The sequence below is a fragment of the Cyprinus carpio genome, chromosome A13 (genome assembly GCF_018340385.1).
Source record: "Cyprinus carpio isolate SPL01 chromosome A13, ASM1834038v1, whole genome shotgun sequence".
NCBI classification, from domain to species: Eukaryota; Metazoa; Chordata; class Actinopteri; order Cypriniformes; family Cyprinidae; genus Cyprinus; species Cyprinus carpio.
Genome location: NC_056584.1, coordinates 21,106,911 through 21,131,352, shown reverse-complemented (window position 1 = coordinate 21,131,352; position 24,442 = coordinate 21,106,911). Strand labels below are relative to the sequence as shown.

General features: G+C 37.4%; 1 protein-coding gene across 1 annotated transcript in view; it reads left to right on the top strand.

Moving 5' to 3' along the window:
* The window catches only part of LOC109063916, an 89,009-nt gene that overhangs the window by 34,256 nt on the left and 30,311 nt on the right, over positions 1-24,442 (top strand). Inside the window, 31 exon segments of the mRNA XM_042769340.1 lie at positions 391-555; positions 1,158-1,185; positions 1,188-1,312; positions 1,429-1,700; positions 1,818-3,879; positions 3,997-4,331; positions 4,545-4,689; positions 4,864-5,064; positions 5,217-5,476; positions 5,863-6,022; positions 9,217-9,372; positions 9,987-10,127; positions 10,573-10,755; positions 10,908-11,045; positions 11,213-11,398; positions 11,645-11,749; positions 11,864-12,016; positions 12,098-12,214; positions 12,289-12,435; positions 13,288-13,461; positions 14,170-14,241; positions 14,452-14,550; positions 16,396-16,806; positions 18,497-18,685; positions 21,479-21,643; positions 21,894-22,013; positions 22,971-23,074; positions 23,154-23,301; positions 23,443-23,556; positions 23,714-23,851; positions 23,949-24,155. Of these exon segments, the coding sequence (XP_042625274.1) occupies positions 391-555; positions 1,158-1,185; positions 1,188-1,312; positions 1,429-1,700; positions 1,818-3,879; positions 3,997-4,331; positions 4,545-4,689; positions 4,864-5,064; positions 5,217-5,476; positions 5,863-6,022; positions 9,217-9,372; positions 9,987-10,127; positions 10,573-10,755; positions 10,908-11,045; positions 11,213-11,398; positions 11,645-11,749; positions 11,864-12,016; positions 12,098-12,214; positions 12,289-12,435; positions 13,288-13,461; positions 14,170-14,241; positions 14,452-14,550; positions 16,396-16,806; positions 18,497-18,685; positions 21,479-21,643; positions 21,894-22,013; positions 22,971-23,074; positions 23,154-23,301; positions 23,443-23,556; positions 23,714-23,851; positions 23,949-24,155 (7,020 nt within the window).

Here is a 24,442-nt window from a genome sequence, read left to right as displayed (position 1 = left end):
AAAGATTGCTTTTTCCATCAATTAACATCTGTAGCTCCCGAATAACCCACCTATATGTATCTATTTGTATTCAGCTCCATGCATGCAGTCATTAGAGCCCTCTATCAGTGAATAAATACTCTTTAAATCATTAAAAATGGTCAGGCTTACGGAGAGGGCATAAACATTTTTTCTGTTCCATCAACTCTTCCTTATGGCACTGTAAATGTTGGGAATGGCTTTCTGATTTTTAATTTGTGTTGTTGATTGAGTTTGATTAAATGTAGTTCATTAACTACTTTAATATCTCAGTTATGCATCTACAGTCTTTTATCCTGTATTTGAGATTATGCAGTTGCTAGTCTTCAGTTCAGCAATTAGTTTACTCTGCTAATCTTTTATGTGTTGCAGACACAAGATCAAGATATGGAAGTTTCTCCCCAAGTCGGTCTCATGCCTGAAATCACTGAGAGTCCAGCAGAGGAAGAGGGGGAGCCAGAGGGACCTACAATGAAGGATATCTTCATGGAGATCAAAAAAATGACGGAAAAGGGATCAAAAAGTGTGCTCATGGAGGTAATATTTAAAAATGTTAACCACTATAACATTTAATTCAAAATACTGTTAGATTTTGCTGTATTTGGCTTAGCAATTGTTTGGGTGGCTCGTCAATGTACTAGATTTCTTTAATACATAAAATTAGTAAGCTTGACCAAAATTCTTGTGGGGAGAAAAATTTATTGAAGGCAGTAGTGTAGCAGTTCTTCAGCAATGATGTTATAGTCCTTCAAAGAATCTTAACCCCAGGTAATGTCTGTGAGACCATATCTTTATACCTGGTAACAAATGTGCTATAAACAATACAATAACACCCCATGGAGAGCCAGTGCACCTCATGATGACCTGATAGGACCTCTCTTATGGAGAGCTCATGAAACACTGACCTGATGCTGACCTATGGGCTAATTATATGGGTTATTTGGGTCTCACTTTTGTAAACAGAGTTTCAGTTGATTGCATCTGAGGCACAATCACAATGTAAATGCACCTGAATTGAAGTACACATAATCTTTCAATACTGTGATTTAAACAGTGTCAAGACATACGTTTAGAATAAACATAAACAAAAATGATGTGTGCATTATGTCAGCTGTTCTTTCAAAAAGCTTTTTTTTTAGGGTATGCCACATGAAAGTACCAAGAAACTCTTGACACTTCCAGCACTGATCTTGAAGCTCGGTTAAAAAGGCTAGTGTTCCATTTACTGGACCTCCGAACTTGCCCAGCTGCTCTGAACTCCACAGACATGGCCAAACAACTAGAGGAGGCTGAGGTGAGACAATATTTAATATGTAAAAGTAGTGTTGCTTATTTTTATTTATTTAATTATTTATTATATTAGAATCCGGAGTTATGTTTGGGCTCATTTGTATTCTTATATTATTTTAGGAATGTAGAAGGTGTGCCCAGAGACAGGTATCTATGCTGTCTAGGCAAGACCAGGCTAATGGAGACATTGACAGTGGCACTAATGGCACAGTTCATGACCCCGAAGGGATGCAACAGCTGAGTGCCCAGTGGAGTGCAGCTTTGTGGGATGCAGCAAGCTCTGTTCACTCCAAGGAAGCTCAGCTACAGATGGTTGCAGATTTTGACAGACAGACCCAGAAAATCAAAGCTATTCTGGAGAGACTCAAAATTGAGCATGCAGCACTGAGATTGTACGTATTTACTATTAAGCAAGTTGTTTCTTTACTCACATTAAACACTAAGTTTATTGTTGCACTAAACCACTTATTAGAATGTAAAGACCCATAAATGATCTTTTATATCTCTAGCTCCCCAGCCGTGAGCAGTTTTGCCGAGGAGGAACGGTTGCTCTCTTTCTTGAGAAACATGGAGCAGGAAAAGACAGCTCTGGGTGAGTTAACTCAGACTCATGCAAAACTGTCCCCCTACCTCAGTGTGCCTCAGAGACAAGCAGCTGAAATACAGCAAAACAACTTGCAAAGCCAGTGGAGGGCGCTGGCGAAGGATGCAGAGATTGGTCTTTACAAGGTTAAAGCCTATGCTAAAGAAATTGGCAGCCTTATTCAAGAGGTCAGTGCCCTAAAAGACCATCTCGAGAACATTCAGAAGACCTTGGATGCATCGAAAACCTCACCAGTTTTATGGGATAGCAAGAGAGCTCAAGAAATTATGACTTTAAATGCTGATCTCACTTTCACCCATCAGCAGTGCCTCTACCTTCAGCAGACCTCTGAGGCACTTGCCAAGGAATTCCAATTCAAGGCAGAGACATCCAGCATAGTGCAGGACCTTCAGCATATAAAAGATCAGCAGGCTCAAATGGGTGAAAATTTAGCAGCTGCAACCCCTAGCAGCAGCAACCCAACGTTAAGTAAAATTGTAAAGGTGATGACAGATGCTCTGGCTTGGGCCAAGCAGACAGAATGTGATGTCATAGGACGACAGAAAAAGGTGTCTTTGCTTCCAGAAGAGGTCCATCGACAGATAAAAAATTTAAAGAAATCGCAGTCTGAGATGAGCTCCAAGCAAACCCAGTTGAAGGCTTTGGTTGAGGAAGTCACTGAGCTGATTTGTGAACTAGATGAGGCTGATGTTTCGATGGTGACCTCATCCTTGAATATCCTAGAAAATTTGTCCAAATCAACAGCAGGAAAACTGGCTGAGGCAGTTCGTGAGATGGAGTCAGGTCTTCAGACCCGGGAGAAGATGTCAGAGCAAATAGCAGATATTGATTCCTGGGTGGTTGTACATCGGCAGAGGGTAGCTTTGAGAAAAGAGGATTATCAAAGTTTGAGTGTGGCAGACCTGGATCGCAGGTTGAGACAGATCCAGGACACTCTTGGAGAGGCAGAAAAGCAGTCTGCGGTCACTGAAGCCCTTCTGATGAAAAGCAGAGACATTGCATCAGAGCTAAGTGTCTCAGAGAATACTCAGCTCTATGAGAAACTCACCAGCCTTCAAGAGGACATCAAGAGCATTGTTCTCTATGAGAAAGCATGTTGCCAAAAAGTTATGGATGTCATGCAGTGCCAAGAATCTTCTCAGAGGAAGGTATCATCTCTTGAGAACAGCCTGAGACAAATGTTAGTTGATGTAAAAAGACACAGGTTTCCTGTTACCAAGGATACCCTCTCTGTTATTGAACCCTTCAAACAGATGATTATGGAACGCAAATCTCAGGTTGAGCAAGTCAGTCTCTGTTCAGAGGACAAGAGAAGAGAGCTGTTAGGTGTTATTACTGAACTGTACCACAAAATGATTGATTTGGAACTCAAATCACAAGCTCATGAAAGGTACTTGAGCTTCAGTCGGTGCATTGACGATGTCAAGGAAGAAATGGAGACTCAAATCCCAAGGACCAAAGATGAGAGCATCAGCAAAGAGGAACGCTACAGAGCCTGTCAGGCCCTACTGATCCAAATCAATTTAATAAAACTCTTGTGTGAGGAAACAATGGATGAACTGGAGGAAATCTTAGCAGATCTATATCCATCTCAGATCTCTACTGAACAAGCAAGATTTAAACAAATCCTGGAAAGTCTCAAAACCTCAGAGTTGGCAGTGAACAATAATCTTCAGATATTGGAATGGGATCTGCTAAAACATATTCATTATCCATCAGAAAAAAGAGTACTTAAGCAATTCCTCAAAGACACTAATGTGGAGTTGAAAAGGCCTTGTAGTATTGAACCAAAAGAGGCAGTGATCGAAAAACAACTAAGAAGGTGCCTTGTACTTAGAAAGAATGTAGAATCTAGAATGCGAGTGCTTGAGTTTCTTGAAAAAAAGATTGGAGCTCAACCTCCACAGGACTCCAAACAGCTTACTTGCTTGAAGGATATGGTTTTGGAAAAGTGTGATCAACGAATGGTAAGTTTACTCTGTTTCATCTTTGACAGTTTCATTGATCTGTTCCTTTGCAATATAGTTGTTGAAAATATATATTTAAGCAGATAAAGTCAAGGAAGATTTCTGCTGGCTTTTCAGATGAGCCTATCTAAAGCTAAAGAACTGTTGAAGAACTACACCAAAGCAGTGATTGATACCATTCGGTTTCTCCAAAGAGCTGCGTTGGTCCTCCTTCCCTCAATCTGCTCTGCTAGAAGCTGCTCAGAAAGACTCAAGGACACACAGCATGCTTTACTGACCCTAGACACAGAGTTCCAGTCACTTGTTTCACAGCTTCAAGCTCAAACCCCCCAACATCCCTGCTTCAAGCCACAGCAGATTGAATTTCTACACACGCAGGTTCTAGGCGAGCTCCTGGTCAGGCTATCAACCCTCAAGGCCCAGGCTCAAATTCATGTAGAATCTTTGAAGAGGTACATACTGTACAATAGTATGAAAGCTTATTATACTGTATACAAACTTTTTCCTAAGTAAATGGTCATAATCATTAATCAAGATACATAATTACTGTTAACCACAATCTACTTACTATGCTTGTCAAATCTCAAATCTTTATGAAACATTATCATTCTGTCATCAATTTACAAATACCCCATGTCGAAATTAACCTGTTTTTTTCCATAACAGTGTGTTGAGTGCCAGAAACATTTTCGTAAATGCTACAAGAAGCTTTGCCAGCAAGTGAGAGACTTGGAAACATTGCTGTTAAAGTGTGCTTCCAAAAAAATTACTTCACACAAAGACTGCAAAGACCAGCAACAGAAACTCAAGGTAAAGTCAAATAAAACCCTTTCCTGTAGAAAGAATTGTATTTGTTAGCATTAGTTCCCCTTTTAACCTGAAGATCTGTATCATTTATCTGTGTGGTTTGCCAACTGATGCAATGAGATCCATATGGTTTTGCTGGTAGGCTATTACATTTAAGTATATTCCTCATCTTTTTAGGCTCTAGTGGAAGAGGTTGCCATACTTCCTGGAAAACTGGAGAATCTGAGAGAGTGGTGTTCACTGTATGGGTGCAGAGCCAACAGGGAGGATGCCGTGAGTGCTATCTGGGCTCAGGTGGCAAAATTACAGCGCTGTGCCAATGATCTGCAGACACGCTCAGAACACTTGGAAGCAGAGTGGAGCAGCGTCACAAGGAGTGTAAGTGCCATGACCAAAACTTATCAACATGCATGTGAACTAACGATGTAATGCATTTCGGCATGCTTACTCTAAATAGAACATTACACTATGAAAGACTGTTGTGCAGATAAGAAGAGCTAAGCTTGTTCTTCTTTGCTGTCATTCTGCAGGTGGAGCAGGCAGCCACTGTGCTGGAGCAAATGGATGCAGAACTTCCAGACAGCAGCAGAGAGAATCTGACTGGTGAGGAGCTGCAAGATCTGCTGCTCTTCTGGTCCCAGTACCAGGACAGACTGGACTGTGAACAAAGAGCTCTCTCCGCTTTGGAATTAAGAGCTGCAAGGTTGCTTGGCGTTCCACCCAACCTGGAACAGGCTCCGCCCATTGAGCTGTGCCAAGAGCTTCAAGCCTTGCAAGAACATTACCATAGGTCAGGCATCTACTTTGCGTATTGCTAATTGCCTTTTTTCAGTTTTCTTTTCCTTCTTTCTATTTTAAGGTTATCTTTAATTTTGGTTTTCTCGAAACATGATTGTCTTTTGACTAATATTTCCTATTGTGGACTCCATGTCCCAGTGGTCCACACATTAATTCCAAATCAGTGGGCTTACAGACTGAAGTAGGTCAACTTTGGATGCCAATGTCCCATCCCAGAGAGGCCAAATGAACACATCCATACTTAACACCATTAAACTGCACACAATCTCAGCTAAATATTTGGATTATATTTTACACGTACAGTATGAAGATGTGGTTTCAGGGACGTATATATGTTTTTTTTTTTTTAACATGTCTTTTACCTTGTGTGTCCTGCAGTCTAAAGGAACGTAGCTCTCAGGGTCTGAGGACAGTAAGAACAGAGGTGGAGGAGAGGGAACGAGTGCAGGAGCAGCTGGAGGGAGTCAGAGAATGGCTGGAATCTGCCAACTCTCACCTCGCTGTACTGGAGCACGAGCCCAGCAAGAAACAACTACAGGTTAGTCACTTGTCTTGTGATTGTGCTTTGTTAAGCTGGTTTTTATCTACTTTAGATGTTTTTTTTTTTTTTTGTATTTTTTTTTTTTACTTGAGTTAAAGAATTGCATTATAACTTTGCACAAGCAAGATTTATTAAAGTTAGTAAATCTATTGCACCAGCCTGAGAATTACTAATTGACACATTGACATTGACACAATGTTCTGTTTGTCCCTAACTGTGGCCAGCAAACTTCATTATCACTGCCCTCATTCTGCATGATGCACTGCATTAATAATACATCTCACCCATGAATAATACTCCACCTATTCGTGTTGGTGAATAATTTGTTGCACAACTAATTGACTACATTTTTTCAGTTGGCATGACAAACCATCTGCTTTCAAAACAGTGTAGCTTTTTAAAGGGGACATTGGATACCCATTTTCCGCAAGTTGGTATGATTATTTAGGGTCTTCATGAAATGTCTGCAAAATAGTTTGGTTAAAATTCCTAAATGATCGTGTTAGACAACACCCTTTTTACCTTGTCAAAAACAGCTGTTCCATTTTGGTGCATGTCTCTTTAAATGATAATAAGCTACAGCTCACCCCACCCTTCTCTTCTATTTTTTGTGTATTTGGTTGCGCATTACCATCAAAAACAAAAATAATCCAATGTGTCCTCAGTGGCTCTAATGTCTGGAGAAAATGAAGACTCTTGTGTTCACTTTTACATCCAACTACAAAACACCTGCATTGCTTAGGAGATATTTATTGTTGTTACAGCTGCTCGAGCATGGAGAAAATGGTAGACAGTGTACAACTGGCTGATGGGTGGAAATATATAAATATATAAATATGGGACAGTCTGTCAGCGGTTGTGGATGGGGCATGAGCAGTATGGTGTCATATTCCTCAGAAAATCAAAACGGCTTGATAATTGACAGTTTATTTTTTGGGGGATTAAAAAAAATGAATTGGAGTGATTGGATTTTTATCATTGTAGGGTGGTTGTGTCCATAAACTACTAAGACATTTATATGCTAACACCATGTAAAAGTGAATTTTGCAAAGGATGTCCACTGTAATTGTGGTGTAGCAGCAATGGTTCAATGCATTTAGTTCAATGCTATTGTTCTTTGCTATGTTTTCCACTAAATTAAGTAAATTTGAGTTTTCTATTTTGATTAGTTGCTTGCTTTTTGTGTATATTTAATGCTGTCTACTAACTGAAGTCTTCATTGTTTTTGTGCCAGTTTTTTTGTCATGTAGATTTTTGAAAGAGAAGACTGACAGATTCAATGTGCCCTGGACTTAACAGATCTCATGACATACTGGAAGAGCAAAGCACATACAAAAGTGCAGATGTATACTGAAATTATATTTTACAAATTAATAAAACTGCATAGACACTGACAGATTAATTAATGTGGCAGTGTTTATGTCTGGGCATCAGAGATACTGTCGCTACTGGCATACAATGCTGTTTAGTGTTAGGTTTTATTGTTCAGTATTGGTCGTCTCAATCAGGCTCTTCCGAGAGACAAGCAGTTTGTAGAAATGGAAACCAACCAATCAACAAAATATCCTTTTATTTGCTTGTGCTTTGTCTAGTTAAAACACTGTGTGAGAGAGAGAGTGACTGTTTGTTGCGCTGAATAGGCTGTTCCATCCAATCAGTTCAAACACACACACTCTTAAAGATTCAAAGACTTTTAAACAGTTATTCTCTCAAACACACACAAACACACACACACACACACACACACACACACTGCAGTAGATTCTGCCGTTTGTCTCTCTCATTACCCCCCCCCACCACCACCACCACCACACACACACACACAGAAGAGAGGGCACTGTGTTAGTGTTCTGATTGAATTGCTGAGTCATGTCCAACATTCCCACACAATTTCTTTTCACTGTTTCAGATACACACACACTTTCTCTCTTTTTCACATTCACTCTCACAAGCAAACACTTAGTATCCCCTTAAGACACACAAACACCTGTAAGTGGATCCTCCAGGTCTGATCCCAATGCCAGTAATGATGTCAGCTAATGCACTCTCTATCTCTCTAACACACAACCCCCCCCCCCCCCCCCTCTCAAATCACTTTTCTTGAATGTGTCCTATACTATACTACCAAAATGTTAAAGCAATAAAACAGAATGAGCAGGAATAAACATAAAATATTATGAAGAACAGCAGAAGTCATAACTGTTAATAAAATAGAGTGATCTGAATGGGTAATCTTCCTCTCTCTCTCTAACGCATGGTCCTTTCTGACTCTGAATCCCTCTGGGTTTTTAGTAATTTTGGAATCTTGTTTATGCAGCTTTTCTTTCGATCTAAAATGGCTCATTATAATATAAATAGGGGGTTGAAGCTTTATCTCACTAACAGGAGAGGTGAACAGGGCTGAGAGAGCTAGAGAGAGCTTATTGTGTGGATTGTTCTGGTTCTGTTATCTTAAAGCTTGAGGGACTAAGAGCATCATCAGTGACTGGGTCAGCCAGCAAGACTAGTGCTAAATGAAAGACTGATATGCATCGATTGAATATCACATAAATATAAGAAAATCACATTGTGCGTTTCCATGTGCTTTCTGGTGTTCCTATCAATGTAAGTGTTTGTTTTATTGTACCTATTTTGATCTTTTATATCCATTAGAATCTTAAAATAGAAATTCTTCCGCTGTAAAATGTATAACCTGTTTTTATTAAAGTAAAACTTGTGAACACATGGTAAAATATCTGCTGATATTCATCATGATGTACAAAGAAAAATGGAAGAGTCTGAAGGGAAAATTATAGGTTATGTTTTTATTCCTGGATCTGTAATTTACAATTATTTGAATACAACTCTTACATGATTTTCCTGTTTTATAATATTATATCACCATATATATTTTGACCACAGAAACTACTTCAAATTTCAAAAGTTTTGTCTGTTTCTCTATGCTCACTTTGCGACTGCCCTCAGTGAATGCTTGTGTAATTTGGGGAACCAGTCAAATTGAGTTATCTTTGCTGTTCTTGTTTTTTGATGCTTCGATGAGCTTTGTTTTGGAAAAAGAAAACCCTCTTGTACCAAAAAGTACTTTTGAAATTACATGGACAAAATTGAAAATGGTTATTTGTGCAGTACATGGATGTACTCGTTACTAATGTAACCTAATTGATGAGTAATGTCGCTTTTTTTCAAAACAGGAGGTTCACTCACAACTGTGTACCCAGAAGGCCGTTCTGCAGCGTATTTCGGAAAGCTTGAAGATGATGTGCTCTGACAAAAACACATCAGTTCCAGAAGAGATAGAGGGACTATTACAGGAAGTCTCACAGTCATTACAGGAAGTGGAGGAGCAGGTTTGATGCATTCTTTGAATGGTTCCCAACTTATTGTTTTAGCACCCAGATTTTACATTCATCAAAACATAACTTTTTTTAGTTGGGAACTTCTCATTAAGATATCAGCTACATTTGTCTAAAAAATGTCTTATTTTAATATTGACATTGTGCGCTTACAAGAGCACCAGAAAATGAAATACTCTTACTCAATACTGAATTTAATACAAATAAATGTGCTTCGCTCACACCTTTTAAACATCATACTCACTGCTATTTATCTAATCTTTAATGAATTAAGAAAGAAGAACATCTCACTCTAGAATAGATATATCCCTGCATCAGAGACACATACTCAACACACACATTCATTCACAGGTGTAAGAGGTGTGTTGCATCATCCATATACACACTCAAACACACACACACACACACACACACACACACACACACACACACACACACACACACACACACACACACACACACACACACACACACACACACACACACACACACACACACCAGAGTAGTTAGGTAAGCCCTGTGGGTTTGTTAATTAAGAGTGATAATAGTAATTCCATTGATTTTAAATGACATTTGTCTGTTTTTATGTCCATTTCACTCACTCTCAGGTCAAGACGGCTGTGGAGAAAAGTGGCCCACTTCACAGGCTGGGTGCTAAAATCTCTGAGGTTAAAGCAGGTCTGGGATCAGTTCAAAGCTGGTTGGAACAGAAGAGCCTGAACTTCACTGAAGCTGAGAGCACACAGAAGGTCAGACATAAGTTTAGCTCAGTCTAAGATCTGTTTCACACACTTTGTATTGTAAAATTACAATATATTCATATTAGTGAATGTGAATGTAACGCTGCAAGTCAGTGCTGGGCCTATTTTTTATTTTTTTTATTGTGCTGCATGCTGAGCTTATCAGCATTTATGAAGATGCTCAATAAATCAATCTTATTGCAATTTATGTTTAAATACAGAGTAAAGAGTTGAAGTACTTGCACATACAGTAGTTTGAAAAAGCTCACTGGATGCACACACCCAATAACTAATTTTTAATTTATTGTTTCATCTATTAAATTGATTTACACCATTTTTAAACAAAATACTCAATGTATAATCCATAAATCACTTTATTTTTTATACTGTGAAGTCTAGACAGAGATTAAAAAAAGCTATGGAAGGTTTATTGTGTTTTATTGTTCCTTTGCAGAGAGTGTGGGATGAGTTGGACTGTTTACACACTTGTCTGACGGCAGTTGAGGTGGAGCTACAGGATGTGAATGAACTGCATCTGGACGAGCGCCGCCTGTTATTAGACAGTCTGGCCAACACTCAGCAGACCCACACACGCCTCACCAAACAGGCCGAACAGAGGACTACCTTCCTCAGCAAGGTCACCTGCTCAGACTCCCATGATGCTTTTCAAAGAAGTTAAACATGACAGAGTTGAATGAAAGGAAGACAGGAGTTTCAGTGAATAATAACTGAATCATGACTTCAGTTGTGTGTTATCTAAAGTGTGTTATTTAAACTGTCTCCGTGTAGGTCCGTGACTGGCTGCAGGAGCGTGAGGAGATGGTGAAGGCTTCACAGAGCTGGATTTCAGAGGCTCAGTCATGGCTTACGACACAATGCACATACACCACTGCCAGATGCCTGGACAGTCACGTGAATGCACTGCAGGTATTATTCTCAAACACATCATTATCATTTAGCTGACTGCTGAAGAAACCTGTATCATCCCACTGTGGGGTTTAAACTTAGTATTTGGCTACTTGCTATTAGACTAAAAGTGCTTTATCATTTTCATGTCAAATAATAATCTAAATGTGTATGTGTGTGTGTTTTAGATGGTTCTAGATGATTCTGCTCAGATGAGACGGACTCTACAGGGTTTCAGCAGTGTGCTGACAGAGATGGGAAGTGTTTTTGATGTCAGTCCATTAGAGGAGGAGCTCTCAAATGCTGATCGACGTGTGGCAGACATGCAGCACAGCCTGCTGGGACCTCTCTCTCAGCTGGAGCACGCAGCAGCAGTGAGCACACTGACATCTAATAAAATAAATGAGGATATGACATACACATACACACTTAAATATACATAATTATATATTTGATTAATTAAATAATTAACTTCAATTTATTAGTTCATTTATGAATAATTTTCCAAATGTGGATGCACATTTGTTTTACCTGTAAAAGGGAATAATAATAAATTTTATTTCAGGAATTTCAGGAATCTGTGAATTTCATCTGTTTATGTGTGTGTGCGCGTTTTTTAAGAAGTGGATGCCATTGAGACAGAGGTAAAGGTCATGGAGAAAGATGTTGCCAAAATCAAATCTACTTTTACCACCAAAGAAGACATCAGTCAGGACTGTCTAAAGGTAAAAGAAAATTTTGCCTTGTTTTTAAACATTTGACCAGGCATGGAAATTACTAAAATTATGTAGTTACTATCAATCACCTGATTACGGTGGGTGTTTCATGTGTGTTTGCAGTCAACAAAAGACAGGATTGACCTGATGAAAAGGACAGTAGCTGAGATTCAGAACTGTAAGGATGGTCTGTGTCTACCTGACAAAGCTGAAAATACACTCTTAGTGTTCAAAAAAGCAGAACTACTACAGAAACAACTGCTGGAACTTGAACAGGTATACATATACAGTATATGCACACACAAGCATACAAACACAGTTTACACAATGCTCAGTATTATATTTGTCTCCTCTCAGCTGGCTCTAGAATACTCGATTGAGGTACAGGAGACATCTGTCCCACCTCTCTGTGCCACACCCCTCAATGCTCCGGCCCTCAGTGTTCCACCCACAATCGCTGAGGAAGACACACAGGTCAGACTAAATACTGTTACAATCTAATGATTCAGAGGCAATGGTTACATACTGATTATAATATGTGTGTGCAGGAGAGTGGTCAGATTAAGATTGTGCATGTAGAGGAGGATGGGCTGAAAAAGTCAGGAGCAGCGCTGATGACGGTGGAGCAATCCACACCGGAGCAGAGGCTCACCTGGATCTCTGAGAGGAGAAGCCATACCCCCACAGAAACACAGGTATGAGAATTAAGAAATAAGGTGTATAAATATAAGGTACAGTATATAGTCACGGCTAAAGGGCTTTGTTGGGCACAGGATGCATAGTTCATTATTGCTTTCGTGAAACAGTTACTTCAAAACAAAAATATATAGATAAAAAAAACAAAATAACAAAAATAGACTGGACATATTCATTTTATAATGCCTATTTTAAAGTATCTTTTACATATGATAAGAAATGCTAATACTGAAAAGAATCATATTCTTGTAGTTATTTCCACATATTTATTATAAAAATGTTAAATGTACAATAATCTACTTTGTCTTTTTATATTAATGTTCATTTCTATTTATATACATGCACAGATAAGCTGTTAGAAAGCCAAGGCTGTTTTTATTTGATCAAAAATACAGTGAAAAAAGTACTATTGTGAAATCTTATTAGAATTTGAAATAACCCTGTTTTAATGTATTTAAAAATGCATATTTATTCATATAAATTAATATATTTGATTAATGTAATTAATTACTCCAGTGTTCCGTGTCACATGATCCTTCAGAAAGGATTTTAATATGCTGATTTGGTGCTCATGAAACATTTCTTATTGTTATCAATAATGAAAATGGTTCTGCTGGTCATTTTTTGGAAACCATGATCCTTTTTTCAGGATTCTTTGATAAATTAAAGTACAAAAGAACAGTATTTGTTTAAAGCAACAGTCTGTGTTTTTGTAAATATTTTTATTGTTCTGTCACTTTTGGTTAATTCTTAAAAAAAAAAAAAAATGAAAAAATGTGTGTCTCTGTGGTTGCATGGTTGTGTTCATGCCTGCTGCTGTGCATGTGTGTGTCTCTGATGTGATGGGACAGCAGGAGCCCGAGGAAGAGGAGGAGCTCTTTGATAAACCAGGAGATGGAGAGGAAGATGCTTCAGATGAAGATGATGAAGATTATGAAGATTCCATAAAAAATGAGGATGAGGAGGCAAGAGGAAGGTCACCCACCTCTCTGAATTCTGAGGGTTCCTCCAGTGTGAGTGTGGAGGTAATGCAGAGGGATCAGAGACTTCAGCCCTGGACACCTCCTGATGTTTCATATTCTTACTGTCATGTTTTCTACATGCTTACTCTTTCCAACACATGGTTCATAGTTCTGCTTTGTCACATTTCAGTTGTTTTTTTTTTTTGTTTGGTTTTTTTTTTGTTTTTTTTTGTTTTTTGTGCCTCCAGTTTAATATAAATATTATCTTGATTTGACTTTTCTTAACAATGCAGTTTGATTGAGTCCTCATCCCCTAGGGGGCAGTATGACTCCATTCTTTTATTGAGTCTGCATTAATTATTTTTCAGATACTCCCATTGCTTGAGAATCACAAGTGCTGTGATCTCCATTTGCAAATGTGGCATGCAATGAATAATTTTAAACATCATGCAAATCTAACTTTAAATTTGGTCTAAAATTTTGGTCTTAAAATGTATAGTTTTTAAATCTGTTTTATTAAAAATTTAACAATTTATGTACCTTTGCTAAACCATGAGTTCTATACAATACCATGATTCTGTCATGCATAAGAGGTTTTCATAGACACAATGTAGAGAACTCTTATCCATGGAAAATCACTATAATGCACAACATAATGTGCTTTATAAATTTATGATGCAAACTCTTCAGTTTGATACTAGACGTAATCTGTTTTAGGTAACCAATTGTGATAGACATTGTTTTTTTTGTTTTGTTTTGTTTTTTGTGCAGGACTCAGTTTCTGCTGACGTGGTTTCTTCTACAGAACAGATTTTGGAGAAAGCAGAAGCAACATACTCAAAGGTAACACTAGACCTCTATAGTAATGGCTGTTCTTAATTTGATCACATTAATGTGTATGTTTTCCTTGCAAGATCTGAAAAAAAAATCAAATTTGTGTTCTTTAAAAAGTGTTAAGTGGCCACTTAAAACGATTTTTAACTTTTTGTAGTCTTGTGGAACTGTGGCCAGATATCGTACGAGTATGTAAGCTCTTTTTCCCTGTGTTCGCAGGTAGAAGCAGATACATCTTTGGCCTCGGGAACAGGTGTGTCAGAAGCATTATCTGAAACGGATGCCTCAGTGGAAAGCCAGTCTCTCCCTGCAGACATGGTAACCAATACCTCCTCTGTTACAGAGATCTCCACATCCCCGTCCAGAAGCCAGCAGTGGTGTTTGGTCTCCTAGTTGTAGTTCTCTCCTTACAGAACCTCCATGTCTTAACTCCCACCTCTACCACCCCTAGATGTAGATGTTTCTAGAGCTAGAACTCTATTCCCAGTGCATTTACATGGCAGATGTGTAAAAAATAAAGAATTCTGAGGAGAAAATCTCTTAAAATAGTTCAGAATTGAGTTCACAATAACGAAACAAGGGTAAAATTAAGCTAAATATTTTTATATAAATCAAACAAATCAATGTTTAAAAAGGGCTTTAAGCGACTTCCTGAGGAGTTTATTATTTTTTCAAATGTTTATGATGTTGACTAATTCTGTCAGGATATTCTGCAGATCAAGGGGGAGAACATTATACCAAATGTTCAATATGGTGTAAATGTACCATAATACCAAAGAGCATTTTAAACTTTTGTCTATTTCCATAATATCATTGTTTACATGCTATACCGTGTCTATACTAGACGTGTGCGGTGTTGCACAATAAAACTGCATCCTATTATAATCAACTTTAATATAAATATGTTTTCACTCTTAGCCTTGCTCAACTGAATTTTGCCAAAAAAAACTATTCTGGCAGCTAACAAACAAACCAACCCTAAATAATTGATTTCTAAACAGATGTTTTATGCATGTATTTATAATATTGAAGTATAGTGTTATAGAAAAATGGCTGAATAGACACTGATAGAATGAGCACCTTGTTGTGGATATTTTTGCTCTTTGGCAATGATATAAATCTCTGCCCACACAGAAGTCACTGCCAAACCAAGAGGCTTGCTAGTGGTCAGTGCTACGAATTGTCAAAGTTTACCAAATCTGAACCCAACATGAATTTCGACTTTGTGAATGGGGAAATAGTATTTCGCCACCAGAAGTCCATCGGGCAAAGTTCATTGTGCTGAATTCAGTAGAAATTTCACCCACAAAATTTCTCAAAGCAATTATAAATATGACTGCACCTTATTTCAAAACCACTATTTTTTATATACGCTGCACAGTAACTATAAAGATAGAAAATTATTATATTTACAAATTTCATTGTGTACTACTAGCCAAAAATGTGGACACCTACTTTTCATTATCTTTTCATTATTACTATTTTCCGCATTTAATTGTAATTATTGCATTAAATGTCTTTATTTTTGTTAAGCAAGAAAATCAGTGTATTTTTCCATTGCATGATATCTTCTCATTGACGTTTAATAATTAAATACAATACTATAATACCAAAAACATAATACCTAATATCTTTTATATGGCATGTATTTATTTTGTTTTTTTATATAGCAGTGTTTATTTTATTTGTAAAAAAAAAGAAAAAAAAATGAGTTTCCTTTTATCCAACTGCAAGATAAAATGGTTACTCTGAAAGGATTGTTGAACAAATTTTTTTTCGTGGAGTGAAACAAATGTAATGTGAACATTAAAAGTAAGTTAATCAATGGCTGCTCACTCTGCACAGTTATGTCTAAATGCATGTGTATTATGATAAATTTGTTTTTCATGAATGATTGCTTGTTTACATGACACATTCTTTAAAAGTAAGCCTTTTCCTTCTCAAGAATATTAGAAGAATAGCAGGATATGGTTTATTTATGTTTAGTATTTTGTCTTGTGCCATGTAAACGCACTGACTCTTATACACACTTGTGCATGTACTCCTGATCTCTCCCTCTGATACCTCCTGTGTGATTACCACCATGCTCCTTTCAAGTCTGAAAAAAATAAATTCCAACAAAAATTCACATTGCTCGTCTCTCTCTTTCTCTGTCTGTGTCAGGAGCAGGGTGCATGGAGGGGGGAACAGACGCCACACACCAATGTCACACTCACACACATGACACTTGACACGAAGAAACATTCAGAGCCACACGCCCCACCCACAGAAACAGAGGACATGCTGACCTCACCTAATGTCATGACCTCTGATGAAGGGCTGGGTGATTCCTTAGAAAAACATTTCACATACAGTGAACAGGCTCACTTAGAGAAGACCACCTTTGCGCCTCAGAGCCTTAGCGCCACAATCACACCATCGGACAAACCACCAGAGAAACATTTACACACTCTGACACACACTACTCCATCAAATGCAGAAGACCATAGGTCAGACAGCAGAAGCACACACGACACACACACAGTCAAACCCTGCCTGGAGAGGACAGAGCCACAGGCTGCAAGTGCATCTTTGGTAAGCACAGATGCTGATAGTGAATCTCACCCCACTGACTCACACTTGAAACATCAACTCACATTAATCTGAGTGTGTGTGTTGCATTTTATCTGCACATTTATCTTTGCTCACCCAAGTGAGATATTAATTCTTTCTTTCTTTGTCTTACACTAGAATAGCGTATTCAGTACTATTCATGCAGTCTGAGATCTCAAAGATTGGATACAGTAACAGGAATTTACCTTTGCAACTAGGTGATTCCCTAAAATGAATCCTTCATTAATCATTAATGATTATTTAATAATTAACAGCTTGACGTACTATAATTAATATTATTAACATTATTATTACGGTTACTGTGTGTTAAACTGCGCAAAGTCAGGAATCCACCCATATGCAGAAAATATTGAATGGGATCAATTTACATATTTTTCTGCTAATGTCCACTTATGTTAATTTTTTTTCATCCAAAAGTCTTAATTTAGTTTATTTATGATTGTTTTGCTCTCTGATTTTTACAACTGAGCAGGCCCTTTTTTACTGCTGTGCCTTTAATACTACTATGTAAATACCCTCTTTGCATATGAAATGAGCTAAAGTTAAAAAATAAACATCATTATCATTAGTCTTTCTGTTATTTACAGTAGAAATCCTACTTCCTTGTTAGTTTACTCTATGAATACAGACAAGACGTTGTTGATGTAAATACACGCAGTTGAGTGTTGAAATATGTCTGTCTGTTAGCAAAAATGTAGTCATCTTGCATATTAGGTCTCTGTGGACTGGGAAGGAATTTTTGGATTTCTGAAAGTATGTTTTCATAGTACAAAGAAAAGAGTTTGATAAAATATGACCCAGGGCCATAACCACCAAAGACACTGAAGGGGAAACGTTCCCAACAATATTCAGGTTTGCGGCCCATCAATATAGGTTTTTCCAATGATTGGTTCTTAAATTATTATATCAGGTCCCTACTAATCTATGTGGCTATTTTTCTGATATATGGAAGTAAAATCTATGAATTGCAGTAATACCAATAAGTTTAACAAGATATTCTGTGACATCTGAGAGGGACAAAAGCAGGGTTTTTATCTAAAGCTAGAAAGAAATAAAGTGTAATGGAATAGAATAAAGGACAAAAAATAATTTAGGCTATTTGAGTCAGTTCAAGGCAAAAGTATAGTTCCTCCTTTATGTGTGTGTGAGTGTGTTCCTTGTCACACAAGTTGCCCTCGAAAGTGACGACATTCCAGGAAGTAGTTGTAGCCGCAGGTGGGTGGAGTAAGGACAGACAGAGAAAGACAGAGGGAAGCTACATGACAAATGATTAGTATGAAAGCTGAGACAGTTTATTGAGATAAAGACTGCACCAGGGGGCAGAGAAACAAACATAAGGGTTAAACCTGTGTGAGACAGAAACTGAGAGAGAAAGAAAACAGAGTGTGCGAGTGAGTGTGAAAATTAGTCTGTCTCTGGGTCAGAGGACACACCCAGTGTGTGTTTTTTGTATTTGTGCTGCTGTGAACTCACTGTTTCTGCTGTACTCAACCAGACCAGGTGTGCTCTTTCTCTCTCTCTCTCTCTCTCTCTCTCTCTCTCTCTCTCTCTCTCAGTACACCTGTCTCCTTCTATTATCCATCTATTATCATGATTTTCTTTTCTCTCTTCATGTTCTGGCTCTGAGCTGCTGTTGTGTATGATTGTCCAGGCCGTAAGTGAAGCCGGGGGCTCAGGTGGACGGTTGTCCAGTGATGGGCTGCTCCATGCCTGCCGTGAGAGGGCCGAGCAGCTGGAGGTATGTCTGGAGAGAGCACAGGTCAGCCTAGAGGGGTCGAGACAGCAAGCACAGGACACAGCCATGCAGCACTGTATTGAACAACAGCTTCACCACTGCCAGGTGATTATACACACACATATACCTGCATTTCAAAAGTCAAGGAAATGTTTTAATGTTTGATTTATCTCTGCACATGACTAAATGTATATTGAGGTTATTATAGTTAACTAAAACCATTTGACAAAAAAATAAAAGTTAACTGAAATAAAAAAATCTATATTTAAAAACTTCAACCAAGGCAACATTTCTCTAAATTCATTTACTAAATTAATGTACTAAAATGACTAAAACTGAAATAAAAATTACAAAAAAATAAAATAAAATTTAGTACTCTAACTAAAAACTATTCTGACATATTGACATGGGGAAAAAAAAGACAAAACACACACACACACACATTCTCTGCCTACTGTTGTTGCTAAAGCTGATTCAACAGCACAGGAAGTGCTCAGAGCAGAGATCTGTCATGCATTGAGCCTGTTCATGTATTTGTTTCTGTTAAAAAATAAAGTTGCCTCTAAAACTACCATAAGTATTATAGACCAATCTGACACTATCATACTATCTTCTTCTAATGTTTCTGTCTGTAAAAGCAGAACTGTTCAGTTCTTTAGAACTTAAGAAGACTTCATTATCAATTTCTGTAGAAATCAGTTCTCTCCTATATAATCAAGTCTTTCACTTTTTCTTGGTGCCTTGCTCTTTCATTGTCTGTCTTGTTCTGCAGTGTTTTACAACTGTGAACTCTTTCACTGCTCGGAGATCAAAATGTTTTTGCAGATGACAGTAATCACAGGTCACAAACTCAGATCTCATGATGTAGGCCTACATTTAAACACAATGGAGTAATTTTTTATGATTAATAGACTCTCAAAATTTATTTTAACTATTAGAATTTTGGTTAGACTGAAAATGTATTATTTGTTTAGAATAATAGTTGTAGTGTAAAAAAAATACATATCTGGAGCAAATTAGATAAGATTAGATTGGTTTTAGTGACTATGGAAACAAAATAATTATTTTATTTTATTGTCTTATTTGATGACGGATGACTGCTTTTGCTCTTAAAGGGATGGTTCACCCAAAAATGAAAATGTGATGTTTATCTGCTTACCCCCAGGGCATGTCGGTGACTTTGTTTCTTCAGTAGAACACATATGAAGATTTTTAACTCAAACCGTTGCAGTTTGTCAGTCATACAGTATAATGGAAGTGAATAGGGATCACAGCTTTGAGAGTCAAGAAAACATACACAAACAAAACCAAATTAAACCCTGCGGCTCATGACAATACATTGATGTGTAAAGACAAGAAGCGATCAGAAACATATCATTGTCTGCTTCTTTCTTTCCTTTCTCTCTCTCAACCTATTTTATTCTCTTTTAAACACATGCATGAGGATGTCTGCATACCCACACAGCACTTTATTTCAGATGCATGAACGTGTCAATGCATCATGAATTTCAACTTCTCTTTTCTTAAGGAAACTCTCTATGCAGATATTTCAGTTATTGAGTGCTCACTTTCATTCAGATTAAAGTTATTTGAGGAGAGAGATAGCTGGACATAAATCTTTCTTATCTGTCAATTACTGATGCAATATTTTCCTTTTAAATAAAATAATTTAACCTATCAAATCTTTTTCAGTGTGTCTTAAAAACTAAAAGGTATACAGATGTTTATGCTCCTCTCATTTATTGAGTTTGCCATTGAACTTTCAATCTCGTTGTGCTGTTTGGAGGTGGTCATGTGTCTCAGTAATGCAGTTAAGAGCTAATATTACTGTGATATTAAAAAGGTTTGCTAGCTTCTACCAGGCTAAAGGTGCGGTCATGCTAGACTTTGGACATGCAAATTTACTTTGTATCTCACAAGGAAAGGGCAACAGATGTGCACCATTTATTATTTATAGTTAGATATTTGACGTCATTTTAAAGTGGTTGAACCAGATATGCAGTATACTGTACTTACTTGTCTGTGTGTGTGTGTGTGTGTGTGTGTGTGTGTGTGTGTGTGTGTGTGTGTGTGTGTGTGTGTGTGTGTGTGTGTGTGTGTGTGTGTGTGTGTGTAACCCAACTCCTTCATCAAAGATTTAGAGATATAGCTGAGTCCCAGCACAGTTTTATTGCTATCACTCGAACACAACAGCCATCATATGCAGGAATCAGTCAGCCTGTAGAGAAATAAATCTGATCATTTGCGTACATTTGGTTCTGATCAAGAACCTTTTAAAGCTATAGTTCACCCAAAAATTACAGTTTTGCGATCATTTTCTCAACCTCATGTTATTTAAAACCTATGGAAGTTTGTTTCCAACAAAGCGATTTAAAAAATGTAAAAAGTAATTGTGACTTTTTTTCTCACAAATTTTTTTGTGAGGTTTTGAATGACATGAGAGTGAGTAAATAATGACAGAATTGTAACTTTTGAATGAATTTGAATGAAATTTTGAATGAAGTTATGATAATTATTATCATCAAGGAATCATCAAGTTAAGACAAATTATGTGCTCTATGAGACACTGATCATTCCCAATCTAAAGTCTGTGTGTTGGATTATTAATGAGATTTTTGTTCATTTTTGTTTTTCTAAGAACAAGCGTTGTGTAAAATGTGTCAAATGGTGCATTAAACACCTGTCACCTGCCTCTCAGACCTGCTAGTTCATTCTCTATGGTGGACTCTGATCTTTATGGTGTTTATTACTTTTGATTAATTGCATTTTCTCTATTACCTGCCTTAATAGGTGCTTTTTGTAACAACTTGTCATTATGAGTGTATTGGTTGTGTTAGAGTGATTAAGAATTTGGTTTGAGTGTGCTGACTTGTAAATGTATTTTTTGCATCCTTCTAGACAATCCTGGTGGAAATTGAACAAAAGATCTCCAGTCTTCCTGTGTGTGGATTAAAGGAACAGGAGCAACATGAGGCTGAATCGCTCAACACCAAACTCCAGCTGCTGAAGAACAGACTGATTACGGTCCAATTACAGCTGCAAGAGAGACACGGAGAAGATCAGGTACACACACGTATACTAATACAACCAGGATTTAGTCTGGTACCAACCAAAAAGGAACTTAATGAACAGATTGTATGTGATGACAGAAAGTGATCATTGGCATGCTAATTGCGGCTGATTTTCACATTTGCCAATTCTGAGGTATTAAACCTAGAAGTGTTGCTATTGAGAGGCTACAAAGTGCCTGGATTTGAGCTGTGAAAGCAGAACCGTCTGAGGTGTTATGTTCTCTCTCTCTCTGTGTTTGCAGGTGCTTGTTGAGAGTCAGCTGCCCCTGCAGGCCAGGTTGACACACAGCAGCAGTGTCCAAGAAATGTTGAGTTCTTCCAAAACCAAACTGTTCAGACAGAGCAGCCTTCAACAACAAAGGGTAACACACATTTATTCACACACTTAAAAATATGAGTTTTTTTTACTAGCCTATAGTGGGATTAGATTTTTTTCTTGCCCTAACAATATTTCCACTGACCCTACCATAAATGCAGATTTAAATCTGGGTGATTGGTAAGATTTTTTAAATGGCTGCTTGTATTTGATCAAAAATACAGTAAAATTCAGCTAAAACTGTAATTTTGTGAAATATTTGTATAATTTAAAATACTTTTTTATTATTATTTTAATATGTTTTAAAATTTAATTTATTCTTTTGATGGCAAAGCTGAATTTTCAGCAGCCATTACTCCAGTCTTCAGTGTCACATGTGAAATCATTCTAATATGCTGATTTGGTGCCCAATAACTCATTTATTATTATAAAAGGTCTGCTTAATATTTTGAGGAAACCATTATACATTTAGGATTCTTTGATAAATAGAAAGTACAAAAGAGCAGTATTTATTTGAAATAGAAATCTTTTGTAACAATATACTAACACTTTTGATCTGTTTAATGCATCTTTGCTGAATAAAAGTATTCATTTCTTTTAAAAGAAGTCCTACTGAACCCCAAACTTTTGAAGTAGTGTATATTTTTGATTTCACATTTCAAGTTAAAATTAAATTAAATTAAATTAAATTAAATTAAATTAAATTAAATTAAATTAAATTAAATTAAATTAAATTAAATTAAATTAAATTAAATTAAATTAAATTAAAATTAAATGTACTTGGTTTTTAATTAGCAAAAAAAAAAAAAAAAAAAAGAGGATATTATAAAGGTAGTATGTAACTCCACGACAGCTATGTTTTCATACACTTCTGCTGGAATATTATGGCCTAAACTACAAAACACTACTGATTTTTAACCTATTCTAATGCTTCTAAGACTATAACATGTCATATTGGTCCATCATTATCATTGCTCTCTCACAATCTTTTTTTCTCTGTTTGGAACTGGAGCATGGTTTGAATGAACAAAGGGATCTAACTAAAGCTATCGCAGTTCAAGGCAGCAGAGCTCGAGCACACAGCCAGAGTGCAGACGAACATGCAGGGTATCTAAATACACACCCTTATTTGTACAAATTTATGCCTACACTTTGTAACCATATAACCCTCCCTGATTGTCTGCAGGCCCTCGCCAGCAAATGAGAATGAAGACAAGAGACAGGAAGTAGAGTTATCAGTCCACCGGAAGTGGACACACCTCTGCAGCAGATTGGTCAAGACAGCAGAGACCGAGCAAGGTCAAGATGGAGATAAAGATCAGGATCCATCTGAGGTCTGAACACTCCAGAATTTTTTTCCGAATATTTATTTGAAATTTCTTCCTGTAGTTTTTAATGTGTAGTTAATTTACTGTGTTAGTTATTTTAAGCATGGTGATATTTCAGCAATCTAACATATTTGTGCGTGTGAACAGATCCTCGCTCCATCTGTCTGTTTGTGGAGTGGAGCTGCTGTTTCTCTCTGTCTGCAGGAGATTCAATCCAACATCTCACAGCTTAAAGAACTGCACAAGTCAGCAGATACTCAGGTGTCAATAACAAACACACATACCACACAGGGTTACTGTTTATAACACTTTAAACAGATAGAAACAAGAACAAGATCAGAGTACAGACGCTCAATATTGTCCAACCCAGATATAACAGAATTATATTGAACTGATCTGTCTGTGTGTCTGTGTGCAGGATCATCAGTCTCTGGATGAAGGTCTGTTTGAGGTGTTGAGTGGAGTGGATCTCAGTCTCAGCTCTCTCACACAGACTCTCATGTATCAACCAGCGACCTCAAACACTGACATACCAAACCAACTACAACAGCTACAGGTCATTAGTCTGTCTGTCTGTCTGTCCATCAATCCATCAGACCATCTCTCTGTCCCTCCATTTATCCATTAGTCCTCATTTCTACTCTGATTTATAGGGTTTATCTGCAGAGCTGACCTCCTTGGGTGCCATATTGACCTCCCAGGGGTCAGAGGTCATAAAGCTGTTAGGTTCGGGTTCAGCGATATCAGAGACCTCCACTTGTTTTGACCTGCTGATTCAGCGTGTATGTGACATTCAAAAAACTCTTGATGATAAACAGGAGCAGCTACAGGAACGAATAAAACACACGACTCAGCTGCAGGTCAGACTTTTATCTGCTTATTACCAACAGTCACTTAAAAATTCTCCTGCAGTTTAAGTTACTAGACACGTTAAATGGTTCAGAAAGTTGATGTTTATGTGTTTACAGTGTTATGTGTCAGCAGTTACATTTTTTTCAAGTTTTAACACCACAAACCTTCGGATATCTCGCCTTCATAACTGTCACAAATACTCACACTTGTTTGTTATGAAAAATCTTGTGTCATCATAATGTCGGACATAATGTTCTTTTCAGTCTCATGTTTAATCCCATAATTCTATCTCTGC